The 20,512-nt window shown below is 34.7% G+C and overlaps 1 protein-coding gene across 4 annotated transcripts in view; it reads right to left on the bottom strand.

Annotated features, from left to right (window-relative positions):
* cdh22 (cadherin 22) overlaps positions 1 to 20,512 on the bottom strand; it is a 499,150-nt gene that overhangs the window by 170,378 nt on the left and 308,260 nt on the right. For all 4 annotated transcript variants that reach the window (XR_012408257.1, XM_073954734.1, XM_073954733.1 and 1 more), the window contains one exon: positions 10,598 to 10,717. Coding sequence is in view for 3 of the 4 variants with exons in the window: in XM_073954734.1 (XP_073810835.1) it covers positions 10,598 to 10,717 (120 nt within the window). In the remaining variant the exon portion in view is untranslated. The remainder of the gene's footprint in view (positions 1 to 10,597; positions 10,718 to 20,512) is intronic.

Genomic DNA, 20,512 nt, shown 5'->3' on the forward strand with positions numbered 1-20,512 from the left:
CCATTTACTACTGCCTTATTACCTGCCTAATATTAAAATACATGAACATGAACCGGAAGCTGCGATGGTTATGTTTTCCGTATTGTGATGCAGTTCCCAGTGAAACGAAATATTAAATGACAAAACAGTTGGCGTGGTTTGTTATTTTCTACTGAGAGCTGATTGGATGTAGTAAAGTAGGCAGTTCATTTATTAAAGCCTAACCAAAGAGCATTAAAAGGCGAGACTCTTGTGCAATTTGGGAAACAGCCACTAGATGGCAGCCATTTTGGAATGAAAACTCCAATAGAACAACAGCATATTATAAGATTGCAAAATAAACTGTTAAAAGTGCTGATGACAGTGATAGTAAGTGTTGTATTGTCGTGTTTTAAGATGTCTCTCAGCTTTAATGCGCTTTTAAAATAAATAAATAAAAAACATAGCAGCTGCTTGCCATCGCGACAGTAATAAGATGCAGTGATCGCTTTCACTCCAAAATGGCGGAATCCGTGGCTGTTGCTGGGCGCTGCTGTTGCAATGGAATGTTCTATTGAGCGTCGCCTCTTGGCTATTCAAAGCTTTTTGGCCTAACAGACTCCTCCTCACCATTTCTGTTTGTTGTCAAAACTGACAGCTGGAGGGGCGTGGTTAAGTGTGTTAGCCACACCCAACCCCTCAGACAGACCTAATCTGAGAACTTAACTGAAAACAGATAGGGGAGAACGCGCCACAAAGTAACACTTTTTGGTTTTGGTCAAATAATAACAAAATAATGGGGTTAGACAAATTATATATTTTTTTACCAATAACACACAAGCCTCTCCCAAAAATGAGCACTGGAATTATGATCGCCAGACCTATGGATTCTGTACAGTATTGGCAAAAGTGCCAGGAGTAAAAATGTTACTGTTTACTTTACCTGCGAGGCAAGTTGTAACAGACAGGAGGTTAGTTATAACACATGCTTACAAAGGCAGATTACACAGTTAATTATTTATTTATTATTATTATTTTTTTTTACTTTAAATAGTAGCTTTCCTCAGTAATTGGCTCATTTCTTTTTTATTCTACACAGCAAAGTATATTTATGTATTTATTTGTTTACTGGATAAACACATTTGAATCTATTTGCATGATTATTCATTTATCCATTATTATACAATGCATTTATTTGCATTATTAGCAATGAAACATTTTTTTTTCTATTAAAAAAAAATATATTTTCTATTAACAAACATTTGATTTAAAAAGTTCTCGACATTACACTCAAAATTCAAAACATTATTTTGTTTTGGTGTCCAACAGTGTGTGGCTTAATTGTAACCCTGTTACAGCTAACCCCGCTGTGTCATGTTTTTCTCAAAACTGTCTGGCAGTCACTGTGTGTGTTTTACATCTTTCAAAATGGTTTCATCTTTAAGCCTGGAGGATGGTTATCACGACAATATAAGATTTCACATTCATACTTGCACAGATTTAAAAAAAAAAAAAAAAAAAAATTGACTATAATAAAAAATATTTCTATGCTTCAAAAATGGTTTCTTCTGTGTTTCTCATCCAAATTTCGTCATAATTTTCCAATAATTGGCAGGAAGACGTCTGCCAACACTGTGCTAAAAACCTCAGAAGCATGCCCTGGTAAACCCTTAGCAAACACCTTAAAACTCTGTGTTATATTTAACCCCGTGTTACTTTGTGCCCCGCGCTCACCTAGGAAGTGCATTTTCAGATTTCAATTAAAGATTACAAGTACAATTATTATTATTTTTTTTCTTAATGACATGCACAGATAAATTGTTTACCATAAAACTAGCAATGTGAGCTAACAAAAATCAATATGGTTAGTTTTGATTTCATGAGGACTTATAAAGTAGAATTCTATTCTACATGCCTATTCCTACACAATATCTAAACCCAATGACTACCTTATTAATACTAAGCTACAGTCTTAGTCTTACTTTGTTAATGGTTTGTTAATAGCATGAATTGCACATTAAATTGAAGAATGACATAAATATCGTCATGGCAACACTCAACAACAACATTTCACATTTTCCCAGTCTCCTCCAGCCCCACTTCAGTGTCAATCGGCTGAATAAAGTGGCAGCAGAACAGAAGAGCGAGTGAAGGAAAGGTTATGAGCAACAGGTCCCGATGCCGCTGCTTATCTTTCAGCTCCATTCTTAGAAAACAGCTGCCATTTCTCTGCGATGTGTGAGGAATAAAGGCGGCGGCGCAGCAGGAGTCTGTCCTTTACCATGCTCATAATTTCCATGCCCGTCTCTAACCAATGCCATGGCAACACTGGATAATTGCAGTCCTTCAGGGCAACACTGTGCCATTGTCTTTATTTCACTCCCAAAAATATCTTGATTCCAGGACCAGCGTTCATGCAGGAGCACAAAAAAGCAATGGCTCTGCTGACTTTTAATGCATTTTTTACATTACAACATCCTGGTTTATTTGTAGTTGTTTGTCTAAAATGTAATACCTATAACGCTGAGTTTAAGAATGCAATGCAATGCAATGCAATGCAATGTAATGTAATGTAATGTAATGTAATGTAATGTAATGTAATGTAATGTAATGTAATATGATATGATATGATATAATATAATATAATATAATATAATATAATATAATATAATATGTTAAAATATAATAATTTAATATAATATAATGTAATATAATATAATATAATATAATATAATATATAAAATATAATTATAAAATAATATAATATAATATAATATAATATGTAAAATATAATAATTTAATATAATATAATATAATATAATATAATATAATATAAAATAATATAATATAATATATATAATATAATATATATAATATAATGTAATGTAATATAATATAATATAATAGAATATAATATATTAAAATAATATAATAAAATATAATATAATAAAATATAATATAATATAATATAATATAATATAAGATAATATAATTTAATATAATATATATAATATAATGTAATGTAATATAATATAATATAATATAATATAATATAATATAATATAACGTATTAAAATATAATATAATATAATATAATATATAAAAATATCATAATATAATATAATATAATACAATATAATATAATAAAATATATTAAAATATATTAATATAATATAATATAATATAATATAATATAATATAATATAATATAATATAATATAATATAATATAATATAATATAATATAATATAATCAGGGTTTAACATTAACTTTTTTGATTAGCAGCCAGTGTGGCTACTAGATTTTCAACATTGATAGCCACTCACCATTTCCACTAACCACAATTTTGTAGTTGGGAAAATATATTTTATATGCATAAATATGACTTTGACATGCTAAAATTACTTGATTTAGATGTTGTGGAATGCCCACATGCCTCCTAATTCATTTTACTTTGTGTGTATGTTTTGTATAACCTTGCTCTGTGAGTATGAGCACATGGGTCATGCTTTCATAGTGTCGTATTACAATTAGTTTTTATTACACATCACTTTCCAGAGCTCAAAGGATTTACCAACTTTATCTCTAACCACACTAAAAATAAATAAATAATTATTTCTTACAAAATTTTAATAACTTGTCAAAACAAGCAAAATATAGCTGTATACTATACTTTTTATTTAACAAAACATTTCTTAAAAAAAAAAAAAAAAACAGTTGACACCAGTTAACTACACATAAATGAGAAGCTAATATCCTTTATATTACAAAAAGAGCTGTTTACAAAAAGACCAATCTGGAGCTCTTGAGAGCAGCAGGACTGTGGGTGCATTAGCATAACTTTTTGTCTAGTCTATTTGAAAGAAAACCGATCACACTAGTTGTGTTTCCAGGTATGGTTATTTTAAGCAAGGAAACGGGAGCGCGAACGTGTTTTAAACATTCACGTGCATCACATCAGCTGTTGGAGCGAGTGATTATCCTCTCATTCGGCATTCAACCGGCTTTCTTTTGCCCGCACGAACAAAAGTATATATGTGTTAGTCATGCTGCTTCTCGATCCTAAGATCGCATTTGCAGGAATAATGGGCCATCCTTATTGTCGAACCCTGCTTTTAAGAAAACTACAATTTAAAAAGAATTTTCAACCAGCCAAAATGGCTAGCGGAGGTGTCTGTCTAACCAGCCACAGCTAAAATATACCCGCATTTGGCAGGTTGGCGGGTGTAAATTCTTCATAATATTATTATGTTTTGCTGATGTTAGGTTTGTTGCTATGAATACTATGAATAATAATAATAATAATTATAATAATAATAATAATACCAATAATAATAATAATAATAATAATAATAATAAAACTAATAATAATAATAAACTAATAATAATAATAATAATAATAATAATAATAATAATAATAAACAAACTAATAATAATAATAATAATAATAATAATAATAATAATAATAAACAAACTAATAATAATAATAATAATAATAATAATAATAATAATAATAATAATAAACAAACAAACAAACAAACAAACAAATAATAATAATAATAATAATAATAATAATTAATATTATTATAATAAATAATAATAATAATAATAATAATAATAATAAACAAACAAACAAACAAACAATAATAATAATAATAATAATAATAATAATGATAATAATAATAACAACAACAATAATACCAATAATAATAACAACAACAACAACAACAAAAATAATAATAATATTAATAATAATAATAATAATAATAAACAAACAAACAAACAAATAATAATTAATAATAATAATAATAATAATAATAATAATAATAATAATAATAATAATAAATAATAATAACAATAATAATAAAAAAATAATTAGAATAATAACAAATCTAACATTTAGTAAAATTCAGAAAGAAAATTAACAAATTTTGTTAATTTCTAATTTTGTCACATGTATAGTTTCTGTGCAGCTCACCGGCCACTTTATTAGGTACACCTTATTAGTACCAGGTTGGACCCCCTTTTGTTTCCAGAACTTGCCTTAATCCTTCGTGGCATAGATTTAACAATGTACTGAAAACATTCCAGAGATGCTCTTCTGCAGACCTCGGTTGTAACGAGTGCTTATTTGAGTTACTGTTGCCTTTCTATCATCTGAAACCAGTCTGGCCATTCTCCTCTGACCTCTGGCATCAACAAGGCATTTGCGCCCCAGAACTGCCGCTCACTGGATATTTTCTATTGTTCAGATCATTCTCAGAAAACCCTAGAGATGGCTGTGCGTGGATATCCCAGTAGATCAGCAGTTTCTGAAATACTCAGACCAGCTCGTCTGGCACCAACAACCATGCCACATTTCTAAATTAACTTAAATCCCCTTTCTTCCCCATTCTGATGCTCAGTTTGAACTGCAGCAGATTGTCTTGACCATGTCTACATGCCTAAACGAATTGAGCTGCTGCCATGTGATTGGCTGATTAGAAATTTGCGTTAACGAGCAGTTGGACAGGTGTACCTTATAAAGTGGCCAGTGAGTGTATCTAATATATGCATCATATATGTATCAGCAAATCATAAATTAATGTCTTGCATGCAGCAATGTTTACACATTATTCAAATGTTAATTGCTGCAATGTTGATACTAATATAGACATGTACTGTACAGTTTTGAGGAAGTGTGCTTGAGATTTCAAGAAAATAACAGCCCAGTGAGGAATAAATAAAATATGATTTTGCAGTGTGAAGCCAGACGTGTTTTCACGTTCCAGACAGCAGAACTGTGACTCAATGATATGCACAATCAAACAGCTATAGTGGTGGAGAAAACAGAAGCATTGGTTCCTGCTGTGCTTCTGCATCTCCATCATTCAGCAGTGTCTGTGTAGAGACTCATCTGCGCTTAAGATTTATATGTGTCCAGAGGAAGACACTGTTCAAGCACACAGAGCTGCTGCCCTGAGGTCAGATCCATTACAAGTACAGTCTGAAGCAGTGCAGATTCACCTGAACCGTGGCTGACACAAACACAGGCCTCACCGAGATTATGCTCAGACACTGAGCTGGATGAAGGATCTGCTTACTGATAACATCCTAATATAGAAATAGGATACTGAAGCTGCAGTTATATACAGCCTGGAAACTACAAAGCTGAATATGGGGTTTTCGTTTTAAAATAATCTTCATAAAACTGGAACCCATCACTGGGAAACACCCATACACTCTCATTCACACACATACACTACGGACAATGTAGATTACCCAATTCCCCTATTGGGTAATAATAATAATGTGTTTAGACTGTGGGGGTAATCGGAGCACCTGTAGGAAACACACGGCAACACAGGGAGAACATGCAAACTCCACACAGAAATGCCAACTGACCCAGCCGAGGCTCGAACCAGCAACCTTCTTGCTGTGAGGCAAGCCTGTGCAGCCCCCCACTGAGTTCATATAAATTTTTATTTCAAGCAATTTTGTTCAGAATTTTATTTCAGGACGATTGTTTTAGCTAAATCTCTTGAAATGTAGCTCTGGGAATGGAGACACATTTACCTATTATATTCAGTTTTGGTTTGATTAAGATTTATTCAAAAATATTATCATTGTTGTTGCTGTTATTATTTTTCAATCACTGTCACAATCACCAGCGATCAGAACTTCATAGATCGCTGGGTCTCACTCACAAACACTTATGGACTACAATTCCGCCATTTCTGGACTACATGTTCATACATGCCCTTCACTCACACACACACACATGCTTCCTCATTCTGACTGATTACACTCGCACCACCTGAGGATTGTCAGAGACTGATTACACACACTGTTTAAGCAGCACACACACTCACTTCCACTGCCGAGTCTTGTTATCTGTAAAGTAGCACTACAACGCGTTTTGCTAGTCTTTTTTTCATGTGTTTTGACCTTAGCCTTGTTTATCCAGTTCTCCCTGTTTGCCGCCTGCCTTCTGACCATCTGCCTGCCTATTGAGTACGATTCTGGACTGCCTGTATATATCTGTTTGCACCTGTGTTGACCATTGCTTGCCTGACCACTGAATAAACCTGCACGTGGATCCAACTTCAGTTGTTTGTGTCACTCCCCGTGTTACAATCATCATTAGTTTTATTTATTCTTCTTCTTCATCTTCTTCTTCTTCTTATTATTATTATTATTATTATTATTATTATTATTGTTGTTGTTGTTGGTGTCATTATTATTATTATTATTATTATTATTTTATTTATCAATTAAATTTATTATTATTATTATTATTATTATTATATTTATTAAATTTATTATTTTTATTATTATTATTATTATTATTATTATTATTGTTGTTGTTGTTGTTGTTGTTGTTGTTGTTGTTGTTGTTGTCGTTGGTGGTGGTGGTGGTGGTGGTGTCATTATTATTATTATTATTATTATTATTATTATTTATTAAATTTAATATTATTATTATTATTATTATTATTATTATTATTATTATTATTATTATTGTTGTTGTTGTTGTTGGTGGTGGTGTCATTATTATTATTATTATTATTATTATTATTATTATTATTATTATTATTATTTTCATTGTTGTTGTTATTTATTTATTTATTTATTATTATTATTATTATTATTATTATTACTATTATTATTATTATTATTATTATTATTATTATTATTATTATTATTATTATTATTATATAAATAGTAATAGTAGTAGTAGTCAAGCACAGTTCTTTATAATCATAAAAAGATGAAAAACCTGCAAATTTGAAACAAAATTACCAATTCAATTCAGTTTTGATTCATATTTGAATTTGGGATTTGATCAAGATTAAATAAAAAATATTATTAACATTATTGTTATTATTTATTTCTTGATGTTATTGTTGCTGTTTTGTCATCATCATCATCATCATCATCATTATTATTCTTATTATTATTCTTATTATTATTCCTATTATTATTATTATTATTATTATTATTATTTCTATATATTTTTTTTATTGTTGTTGTTGTTTCATTATTGTTGTTGTTGTTGTTGTCTCACAGCAAGAAGGTTGCGGGTTCGAGCCCCTGCTGAATCAGTTGGCATTTCTCCCTGTGTTGGCGTGGGTTTCCTCCAGGTGCTCCAGTTTCCCCCACAGTCCAAACACATGCGCTATAGGTGAATTGAATACACTAAATTGACCGTAGAGTATGGGTGTAAATGCAAGAATGTATGGGTGTTTCCCAGTGATGGGTTGCGACTGGAAGGGCATCCACTGCATAAAACATATGCTGGAAAAGTTGGCGGTTCATTCCGCTGTGGTGACCCATGATTAATAAAGGCATTAAGCCGAAAAGAAAAGAAATAAATTAATAAATGAAAGTTGTTGTTATTTCCATTATTATTTTTATTTATATTATTATTATTATTATTATTATTATTATTATTATTATTATTATTATATAAGTACTATTATTTTATTATTATTATTATTATTATTATTATTATTATTATATAAGTACTATATTATTATTATTATTATTATTATTATTATTATTATTATTATTATTATTATTATTATATAAGCAGTAACAGTAGTCAAGCACATTTCTTCATAGTAATAAAAAGATGAAAACCCGCAGTTCAAATGCATCTCACAACATCTAATGAACTGATATTAATATCAAACTCCTCATCCAGCCCTTTTATTCAGCCCATGTCAAAGACTAAAAGCCCGGGCCAGCGATTAATGTTGTTATTTTTTGGAGGATCAGAGAAACAAATGAGGGCATGAGCAAAAACACGCAGTTCATCTACTTCCCGCTCATTTAACTGTTCTCCGATCAGAAGCAAGTCCAGTGGTAATATGGCAAAACACAGAGTCATTTATCAAAGGCTGCGCTCAGGTCAGGTGCCCGGCGGCCCAAAAACACAAATCATTATAAGTTTAGTGCTGGATCCCTGAGGGACGAACACAGGCAACAAAAGCGGAGGTTTTCCCCCGAGAGACTCCAGTTCTGACTGAACTCCATGTTTACTTCACCGCAGAATTACTGAGGAAAACTTCATGCCCGCAGGAGAGGAAGATAAAAAAAAAAAAAAAAAACATTCTGATGGTAAAGTCTTTATAAGTATTTAATGCAAGGAATCCACAAATATTTTTCATAGCACTGAAAACACTATCATTTATGAATAGAAATGTGTACCGCTTAATGCTTTGGGTTGCTTTTTTATCTCATTATATTGTTTAATTTTTATTAATCATTCACTCATTTTTCTTTAGATTAGTTCCTTATTTATCAGGGCTCACCACAGCAGAATGAACCGCCAACTATTTCGGTGTAGCAGAGGCCAGCTAGTAAAGTGTTGTGCCATGGTGCCAAGGTCTTTAGCTGCCTTAGTAGAGCAACCGACTTCCATGTGAAAAGTCGTCGGGTTGGGTGGTGTAGGACCGGCGGGGTTACATTGGTCCCCTGATCCGGATGGTAGTGGGGTTTAGGGGCGTGAGTATAGCACTATTATTTTTATTATTATGTTATTTATTGCTAAAAAAAAAACACATTTAAATTTAAACATCTTAAAAGAGTAAAAAAAAGCCTGTTATTGAAGCTTTATTTAACATTTTCTCCTTGTTATGATCTGAAGTTATTTTGTTAGATTTGTTCTAGTTTACTTTTCATAATGACTTAACTAAACTTAGACCAATAAACCAGATTTACACAAATATCTGACTGTATAGAGTTGAAGACAAAACCATTAGTCATTCTGTGAAATTTTAATGAAGTGTTGTTTGATGGTAAAAAGGGAAAGAGTTCCAAAGCACAGTATGTCCTATTATGTTTTGATTCAGATTTATTTTTTATTTTTATTCTACATTTCCTAATAATTTAATAATAATAATAATAATATTAATAATAATAATAATAATAATAATAACGTAAATGAAAAAATAAAAATAAAAATATAAACAATTTAAATAAATAAATAAAATAATGAATAAAATAAAATAAAATGTATTATTAAATAGAATTGAAATAATAATATTAATAATAATAATAATAATAATAATAATAATAATAATAATAACTTAAATAACTTAAATAATGAGAAAAATAATTATTCAAAATAAAATAATATAAATTATTATTATTATAATAATAATTATTATTATTATTATTATTATTATTATTATCATTAATAATACTACTACTACTACTAATAACAACATTAATAATTATTTTTAATTAAAAAATAATAAAATAAATAAAATGTAATTTTACTAAATTAAATAAAAGTAATAATAAATAAAATAAAATAAAATAAATCATGAATAAAATAAAATAAAATAAAATAAAATAAAATAAAATAAAATAAAATAAAATAAAATAAAATACTGGTTGAGCTGATACTGGTAACAAGCCACTGTTGTTCAATGACAAAGTCTTGATCAGGAAGTTTTTTTTTTCTTCTAATATTTTTAGCAGATAGCGTTGTAAAAAATGATTTGTTGTATTCTCCCATTCACTGCACTTTAAGTGCGACTTCACTGCTGAGAAACCTGGACATGTGAGAAGGGTCCATTGCTAATAATGTTGCCCTCAACTGTATATTAATATTCTCATTTTGCCCTCAACTGTATATTATTATTCTTACCGGTTTGTCTGTCGACAGTGAAGAATCGTTCCCCTTCCAAAACACTGTAAACTATCCGAGCGCTGCTTCCATAAGTGGGATCATCTGCATCTGACGCCATAACCTTCATCACTGACGTACCTGCAGAAAACACACAACACACACACACACACACACACATCAGATCCAGTGTTTTCCGGCAGTAAACACACATCACCTTTACATTAGATCCAGTGTTTTACTGTAGTAAACACACATCACTTTTACATCAGATCCAGTGTTTTACTGCAGTAAACACACATCACCTTTACATTAGATCCAGTGTTTTCCGGCAGTAAACACACATCACCTTTACATCAGATCCAGTGTTTTGCTACAGTAAACACACATCACTTTTACATCAGATCCAGTGTTTTACTGCAGTAAACACACATCACCTTTACATTAGATCCAGTGTTTTCCGGCAGTAAACACACATCACCTTTACATCAGATCCAGTGTTTTGCTACAGTAAACACACATCACTTTTACATCAGATCCAGTGTTTTACTGTAGTAAACACACATCACTTTTACATCAGATCCAGTGTTTTACTGTAGTAAACACACATCACCTTTACATCAGATCCAGTGTTTTACTGTAGTAAACACACATCACCTTTACATCAGATCCAGTGTTTTACTGTAGTAAACACACATCACCTTTACATTAGATCCAGTGTTTTACTGTAGTAAACACACATCACCTTTACATCAGATCCAGTGTTTTACTGTAGTAAACACACATCACCTTTACATCAGATCCAGTGTTTTACTGTAGTAAACACACATCACCTTTACATTAGATCCAGTGTTTTACTGTAGTAAACACACATCACCTTTACATCAGATCCAGTGTTTTACTGTAGTAAACACACATCACCTTTACATCAGATCCAGTGTTTTACTGTAGTAAACACACATCACCTTTACATCAGATCCAGTGTTTTACTGCAGTAAACACACATCACCTTTACATCAGATCCAGTGTTTTACTGTAGTAAACACACATCACCTTTACATCAGATCCAGTGTTTTACTGTAGTAAACACACATCACCTTTACATCAGATCCAGTGTTTTACTGTAGTAAACACACATCACCTTTACATCAGATCCAGTGTTTTACTGTAGTAAACACACATCACCTTTACATCAGATCCAGTGTTTTACTGCAGTAAACACACATCACCTTTACATCAGATCCAGTGTTTTACTGTAGTAAACACACATCACCTTTACATCAGATCCAGTGTTTTACTGCAGTAAACACACATCACCTTTACATCAGATCCAGTGTTTTACTGTAGTAAACACACATCACCTTTACATCAGATCCAGTGTTTTACTGCAGTAAACACACATCACCTTTACATCAGATCCAGTGTTTTACTGTAGTAAACACACATCACCTTTACATCAGATCCAGTGTTTTACTGTAGTAAACACACATCACCTTTACATCAGATGCAGTGTTTTACTGTATAGGAAAAACAATACAGCTCATTACCTCCAAGTCTTATGCTTTTCCACAGCATTTAGCGATTCTTTTAGTCAATTTATTCACCGCTTTTTTACCGAGCCAATTGTGTTCGCCTCAACAGCCCTCTAGCTCCCGATACAAAGCACATATTTACATTTAGTCACACGTTTTAACTAAAGCAAAGCCTGAAGCCCATAAAGTTTAATGGACCCTATTCCTGAGGGGGAAACGCATGGAGAGACAGGAAGAGATAAGACACAGTTTAAAGGAGAGTTGTCTTTCCAAACCCGTGCTGTTTTTTTTTTCTTCCTTTTGTTTGTCAGTGGATACAAAAGCGGAAATTTGAAGGAAACTAGTTTTCACAGCAGATCATTGTGATTGAACACCTCTGTCCTGATCCAACAAGGAAAATCAACGCAAATTAGATGTTAGTGTGTCACTGGGAGAAATATTATCATTCATTCATTGTCCTTCAGCTTAGTCTCTGTTTCAGAGGTCGCCACAGTGGAATGAACCGCCAACTATTCCAGCATATGTTTTAATTTTTCAATTTAGTTGATTCGCCTGCAGCGCATGTGTTTGGACTGTGTGGGAACCCGGAGCACCCAGAGGAAACACACAACAACACGGAGAACATGCAAACTCCACACAGAAAAGCCTAGCCGGGACTTGACCTAACCACTGAGCCACCATGTTGCCTTTTATAAGATCTAAGCATACACACACACTGATCGTCCAAAGAGAGTCTGTTTTACATCACAACATTACTTTCATCACACTAAAACAGCTTCAGTGTGGACGAATGCATACTTGACTGAATGTCTGCGAGTGTATGTGAGCTGTAGAATTGTGTGTGAAGGACGAGCAATGTGTGTGTGTGTGTGTGTGTGCAGGTTAATTGCTGACAGCTGCTGGTGTCCAGTAAAGGTCATTGTGCAGTCGCTCACGAGGGCCTGTCACCGCACTGTCCGCACACACTCAACACGCATATGCTAATGAGCTTAATTAACGGCGAGTGTCAGAGTGCTGTTTGTCTTCTGTCACAAAAGCCACGTCCCATGAGGGCTTACAGAAAAGGACAATGTTTAATCATTAAAGCCAAGCCAAACGGCCCGATCGGTATCTGCATGAGAGCCGTTCGCAGACACTGTACCATTCCTCAACAGAAGCAAACATCTGAAAACGCAAAGGATCGTGGTTCTTCACAGATTTCGCTATTTCAGTGCTGTTTTCAAGCGATCTTTCATGCTTGCTTTTTGTTTTCAAATATCTGTTAATTAGCAGCTTTACACATTTTGTTATTGGTGTTTTTATTTTGGATTTTCACCATTTATTTATGCTTTTGAATTGCATTTAGAGAGCCAACTAGTTTTAACTGTGAAGGGTATCAAAAGTGTGTTGTATATTAAGCTATTAAAACCTTGTAAAAAAAAAATTGGCAATACATTTTCAGTTTACGGGCGAGGCAGTGGCGCAGTAGGTAGTGCTGTCGCCTCACAGCAAGAAGGTCGCTGGGTCGCTGGTTCCAACCTTGCCTCAGTTGGCGTTTCTGTGTGGAGTTTGCATGTTCTCCCTGCCTTCGCGTTGGTTTCCTCCGGGTGCTCCGGTTTCCCCCACAGTCCAAAGACATGCGGTACAGGAGAATTGGGTAGGCTAAATTGTCCGTAGTGTATGAGTGTGTGTGTGAATGTGTGTGTGGATGTTTCCCAGAGATGGGTTGCGGCTGGAAGGGCATCCGCTGCGTAAAAACTTGCTGGATAAGTTGGCGGTTCATTCCGCTGTAGCGACCCTGGATTAATAAAGGGACTAAGCCGACAAGAAAATGAATGAATTTTCTGTTTACACTAACCGGCCACTTTATTAGGTACACCTGTCCAACTGCTCGTTAACACAAATTTCTAATCACCAATCACATGGCAGCAACTCAATGCATTTAGGCATGTAGACATGGTCAACACGACTGCAGTTCAAACTGAGCATCAGAATGGGGAAGAAAGGGGATTTTGAACGTGGCATGGTTGTTGATGCCAGATGGGACCTGCGGGACTCTGGACTATGCAGGCTCACACACACACAAACATATCTACAGATAAACATTCACCAACGATCCCCATCCAAACGCCTTCGTGTGCTTTTACCCACGTGGGGCGTGGGCGGGACTGTGACTTGCGCCGGAAATGGCTGCTGGACCAGTTGGCTGCCCGCACTCAACGGACTGTTTTCCATTACCCCTGTTCCCATCCCCTCTGTCTATGTTGTGTCTTGCCGGTGTGCTAATGCTAAGATAGGGCTGTTTTTCTCTCTTTTCTCACTTTGTCCTAATCAAGGGCAAGCTGAGGGGGTGTTTTTTAGCCTAACTGTCCAAATGTATCTTTCTTCGTTTCTAAATGCTACCTCCTAAGATCTGTCTCCCCTGAAAAGTTGTTTGTGATGTTTTGTGTATTGTCTGGGGGGTCCAATTTTGCTATACGAAAGTGTAGTGACAAATAAAGGCTTGATTGATTGATTGATTGATTGATTGATTGATTGATTGATTGATTGATTGATTGATTGATTGATTGATTGATTGATTGATTGATGGGCTGGTCTGAGTATTTCAGAAACTGCTGATCTACTGGGATTTTCACGCACAACAATCTTTAGGGTTTACAGAGAATGGTCCGAAAAACAAAAAATATCCAGTGAGCGGCAGTTCTGTGGACGCAAATGCCTTGTTAATGCCAGAGATCAGAGGAGAATGGCCAGACTGGTTCCAGCTGACAGGAAGGCAACAGTAACTCAAATAAGCACTCGATACAACCGAGGTCTGCAGAAGAGCATCTCTGAACACACAACACGTCCAACCTTGAGGCAGATGGGCTACAGCAGCAGAAGACAACACCGGGTGCCGCTCCTGTCAGCTAAGAACAGGAAACTGAGGCTACAATTCACACAGGCTCACCAAAACTGGACAATAGAGGATTGGAGAAACGTTGCCTGCTCTGATGAGTCTCCATTTCTGCTGCGGCATTCAGATGGTCGGGTCAGAATTTGGCGTCAACAACATGAAAGCATGAATCCAACTTGTCTTGTGGCAACGATTCAGGCTGGCGGTGGTGGAGTAATGGTGTGAACACAAAATAAGATATTTTGAAGAATGATGAAAACCCATACCCGTCGACTCCCAGTGTATTGGTTTTTCAAATATGCAAGTCAATGCTTACCGGTTTTCATCATTTTTCAAAATATCTTCCTTTGCAGTCAACAGAATTCATTTTAACCACTTGAGGGAAGCTAAAAATGATAAAATGTAAATTTCTGTGTGAACTAACCCTTTAACGTGTCTTAAATTAAATTCCCTAAATGTTCTTTCTTCTGATGAACACAAGAGAAGATATTTTGAAGAATGCTGGAAACCCATACACATCGACTCCCATAGGCTTTGTTTTCCAAATATGCTAGTCAAAGGTTACAGGTTTTTATCATTCTTCAAAATATCTTCTCTTGCATTTACCAGAATAAGATTTAAAACCACTTGAGGGAAACTAAATAGTGCGTGAAAATACATTTTGCAGCTGTCAATAAAGCTGCAAATGGATCCCCAGCCTTCTGAGTCTCATTACTGGTTACAGGTTTCCCTCATTTTTCAAAATATCTTCTTTTGAAGTCAACAGAATACATTTTAACCCAACCCAGGCTCATTCTAAAAACATAGTCCCGCGGACGTTTCTGGAGACTGCGAAATACATCCCGGGAGGTACATATTTGTGCAGTTTTTGTTTTCGCAAATTTGCGAGAGGCCGCTGTGTGTGCTTTTTTGCATCTCAAACGTCTCTTGCAAGCGTCGTTCACGCCCACGCTGTTCTCACGTAAAGCCACCGGAGGTCGCTGTCGAGTAACCGTCTTTTTGACTGACTGAATGTTTGACTGGGCGACCGTCCAATCGGCCGACCCACCCTCCTCCTCCTCCTTCCCTACACCCAACCGGTTTTACTGATTGACGCGTCTGCCGGCCCGCCCCCTTGCTTCCCTAAACCTAAGCAACAAAAGCTGTCATCAAAAGCCGTTTACCACGTTTACGGGTTTTACCACATTCTCACCCTGTTATGAACTCATTCACTTTATTTTATGGATTCTGTTTTTGTCATACCTGATTTCTGGAACCAAACCACTGGAACCCGGTTGCCGTCGGGACAAACTGGTTGTGGCGGAAAAGCCCTCCACACGGAGGTAAGCGGCCAGCCGGCGAGCGCGAAAAGGAACGGCGTCACACTGCTCCATAGCATTCGCTTAAAAAATTAAGTGAAGTTTCTTAAACTAATTTGGAGAGGAGCACGTGATAGGATTGGCTACAGCTGATCCCTATCACTAATCACTAACTAGCCAATCGGATCACTCTAAATTAAATTTAAATATCCAGCCTAAACTTCATTCCTCATCTTCGTTTTGGAAACCCCCCCATACACCCCTTCTTCCTCCTCCTCAGTTCGGGCGACAAAGTGGTTCGGTGGCTGGCACTGTTGCCCCACAGCAAGGAGGTCATTGGTTCAACACTAGCTGAGCCAATTGATACTCTGTGTGCGGAGTTTGCATGTTCTCTCCGTATTCGCGTGGGTTTTCCCCGGGTACTCCGGTTTCCTCCCACAATCAAAGACCATGCAACAAAAGTTAGTCACAAGCACCTACTACAAACTAGCGCAGTTAGCGGTCTATTTTGGAAAGCTATCGAGAACTACCTGATCTCATATCCCTCCTAATGCTTATTGACCAGGCGGGAGCCTTGGGCTCATCTATCACCGAGCTCAGGGTTCTCTCCCGGGACAGCATGCCAAACTTGCTTAAATAGTAAAGCATTATCTAAGTGTGAACTCTTGAAATGCATGCCATACATATCTCCGGCTACAATTTCAAAATGAGCTTGGGTTGTTTTAACCACTTGAGGAAAACTAAATAGTCATTAAATGTAAATTTCTGTGTGAACTATCCCTTTAACGTGTCTTAAAATTAAATTGCAAAAAACAGAAGAGAAAATGCATTAGTGTAAAAAGCTCCAGCATGAAATCACTGCCGCAAATAACAAAGCTTTTTTTTATTAGCGCGCACAATAGAAAAGTGCGCGCAAAACGAATATAAAAGCATCTTGCACTTGTGTTAATGCATCAGGCTTGACTGGGCTTTTTTCCTTCAGCCGATGCTGGTCAATAGTTTCCAATTCATGTAAGTCTAATTGGGTTAGTCTCAAACTTCTCAAGTGTGTTTTTCTTTTATGTGTCCCCCGGAGCCGCCGCAGGACGCATAAACCAGGATCTAATGACCTCTTAGTGAATCCGAGGCTGTGCATTAATAAGAGACGCTTTCCCCTTCCTGTTTGAGTGTAAACACAATAAAATAGCATTTGCATTTATATAGTTTTTCACTAGTGGCATTACTAGAGTCGGGGAGGGCCGTCGGACAGCTTCATGCTGATTATTACCTGTGGAAAATTAAGATAAGTAACTAATCCCATGAAAGGAAATGGCTTCTGCATCTCGACTCGCAGAAATGCAATCTTACGCTCACGTTTCTTTTTCTTTTTTAATGCAGCGCTGACACTTTTCGAAGTTAGCCGAAAGTAGTGCTGACATGATCGGGATCTGTTGAAGATTGCTTTTTTTTGCTGAAAATTGTTGGCGGTTGTTTGTTGTGATGAATGGATGATGAGCTGAGAAGGTTTCTTTAACATTTACTTTACATTATAAGACAATTATTTACATATTACATTTATTTAGCAGACGGAGCTGTTGACATGCAATTGAAGCAGATTTTGGTAAAAATCCAAATAATACAAACATAAAAATATAACAATATAACAATATTCTCTGTAATAACAATGTAATGACAAGGAGAAAGTGCTGAACTACTGAAATGTATTTATTAATTTATATAAAAGGCTTTCTTAGTAATGTCAGCTTAAAGACGCCTCTCATATGGAGAATGAAGTCACATGCATTGCTCAGGTGTGAGTTTCTCATTGACTTTAACAGAGTGTCAAAATCTTGATGGTCAGTGGGTCTTGTCTATCAAATCTGAGCTTTATTCTGTATTTTCTATTGGATTCGGTTCAGGTGATTGGCTGGGCCATTCTACAGCTTGATTTTCTTTCTCTGAAAGCATCGGAGAGTCTCCTTGGCTGTGTTTTGGATCATTGTCTTGCTGAAATGTCCACCCTGCTTTCATCTTCAAACTCCTACTAATGTAGATGTTGGACTGAAGCAGCTGATGTTCGTTTACACTGAGGAAGGGCAGAGGATTGCTGAAGAACTACTGTGATATTTCAGCTGCTGTCTGGGCTTACACTGCTGAACTACACCTCGCTTTCTTCATGTGATCAATACATTTTCCATGCATCATTTCATTTTACTAAACAGAACTTCATTTGTAAACTAATTAGATTTGTTTTCTTTACATATATAGATTTCTTTGGTTGTTACCAACATTTGGTGAACACTTCAAGTCAACAGCAACTTTAGAAACATTTTGTTTATAAAAATGATGACATGGCCAATATTTATTTTCCATGTTTTTATTTATTTATTTATTTATTTGTTTGTTTGTTTATTTATTTATTTATTTATTTATTTATTTATTTATTTATTTATTTATTTATTTATTTATTTATTTATTTATTTATTAAATTAAATTAAATTAAATTAAATTAAATTAAATTAAATTAAATTAAATTAAATGTAATTTAATGTAATTTAATGTAACTAAATTTAATTTAACTTAATTTTTAAACTTGAATTTATTTCAAGAATTGAAATTAATCTTGAATTAATTTTAAAATTTGAATTTAAATGTACACTCAAAAATTATGTTTTCTACTTGTTCAAACTACTTATTTAAAATGAGCTAAAACAAAACAAGTCTTGAGATTTTTTTGGGACAACTTAATTGTTTTATGTTCAATTCACTTAAAGGCTAATAGTTAACATGATCAATCTGTGTTAAGACAAAATAATTTAATTGTGTGGAACCCTGCAGTTTTTTTTTACAGTGTATTATCTTTCTATTTCTTAAAAAAAAGTGACTACACTCTTATTTTAATTAGTCATTTTTTGTATTGAACAAAATGCACCAAAATAGTCTGTATTCACTGAAAAAAAAAATAAATCAAAGGGGTGTACTCATTTAAACATCACAGGCTCTTTGTGAATAAGAACTCTCATCTACATTTCTGGAGAGCACACAATCTATATCCAGAGGAACATCAGGCTACATTGTGGCTTTAAAATGAAGGTTACAGGACAGTATGACGCCGTCAACGGCTTCTCGGGTGATTGCACTAACAGTTGACCGATTATCTTTACTTGGACGTCTTTGCTGTTATTACCAGTTTGTCCAATAGTTCACCAAGTGGCGGACTCAGGAAGCGGAGATATCACGTGGCCGCAATGGTTTATGTTTTTTAGATGGCTTTTGAAAACACTATCGGTTGGGTTTAAGGAAGGAGGTGAGTCAGTCAGTGAGTCGACAGCAAGCTGGCATGGTCGACAGAAGTGTATGTTGTGCCCTCTAGTGGATTTATGCGAATAGAGAATGTGTGAGAGAAATTGTGATCATCAAAAAGCATACACAGCGCCCTCTGGTGGATTTGCAAAAACAAAACTGAAAAAATTGGAACGCTGATTATGTATTTCGCTGTCCCTAGAAATGTAGACCTGGGTATCTGCAATGAGCCTGGGTTGCATTTATGCTATGCACTCTGTGTGTGTACAGATATATACAAGAATGAACATTTTTTAGCTAGCAAAAGCTTCTTTATGAACCCCACAACAGATATTAAATGGCATTATTTTGAAATCCTCTTTCTGACGCATTTATTTTAGGAGTGTGATATGAAATGTAAATAGCAAGGCACATGCATCAAATAACAACATTACTGCCTGATACCATGGTACTGCTCTTTCTGCCTCTGCTACATTTCCAAAAAACATGAAAGGGCTGAGGTCTGAGATAAGGAACGAAGCAAAGGCTTTGGTCTGGAGAGTAATAGTAGTGTGTTTGAGCTCTCTGTGTATTTTACCAAGTGCAAATATTGCTCCAGAGGAAGATGGAGGAAGAAAAAAATGAGCATGTTTGCAGGCCTTGATCCAGCTCTTCACAGTTATAACCCCAATGTGACACACACATGCATGCGTACACACACACACACATTCTATAGAGCTGCGGATCCTGCTAGGAAGAGTGGGCTGGGAATTCAATATGTGCACCCTTTATTTATTATTTACTTTGGTTTATTTTTTATACTGTACTTCTAAAATAGCCTGACAAATGTGCGAGTTAAAAATACATGCGCTAAAGTTTTAACAACAGGTTGCAAATGGAGTGACACTCTTATGCATCATAAGCTGTGTTTCCATCCACCTATATATTATCGCAAACTAAAAGAGGTTGA

This window comes from Danio rerio, chromosome 6, assembly GCF_049306965.1.
Source record: "Danio rerio strain Tuebingen ecotype United States chromosome 6, GRCz12tu, whole genome shotgun sequence".
NCBI classification, from domain to species: Eukaryota; Metazoa; Chordata; class Actinopteri; order Cypriniformes; family Danionidae; genus Danio; species Danio rerio.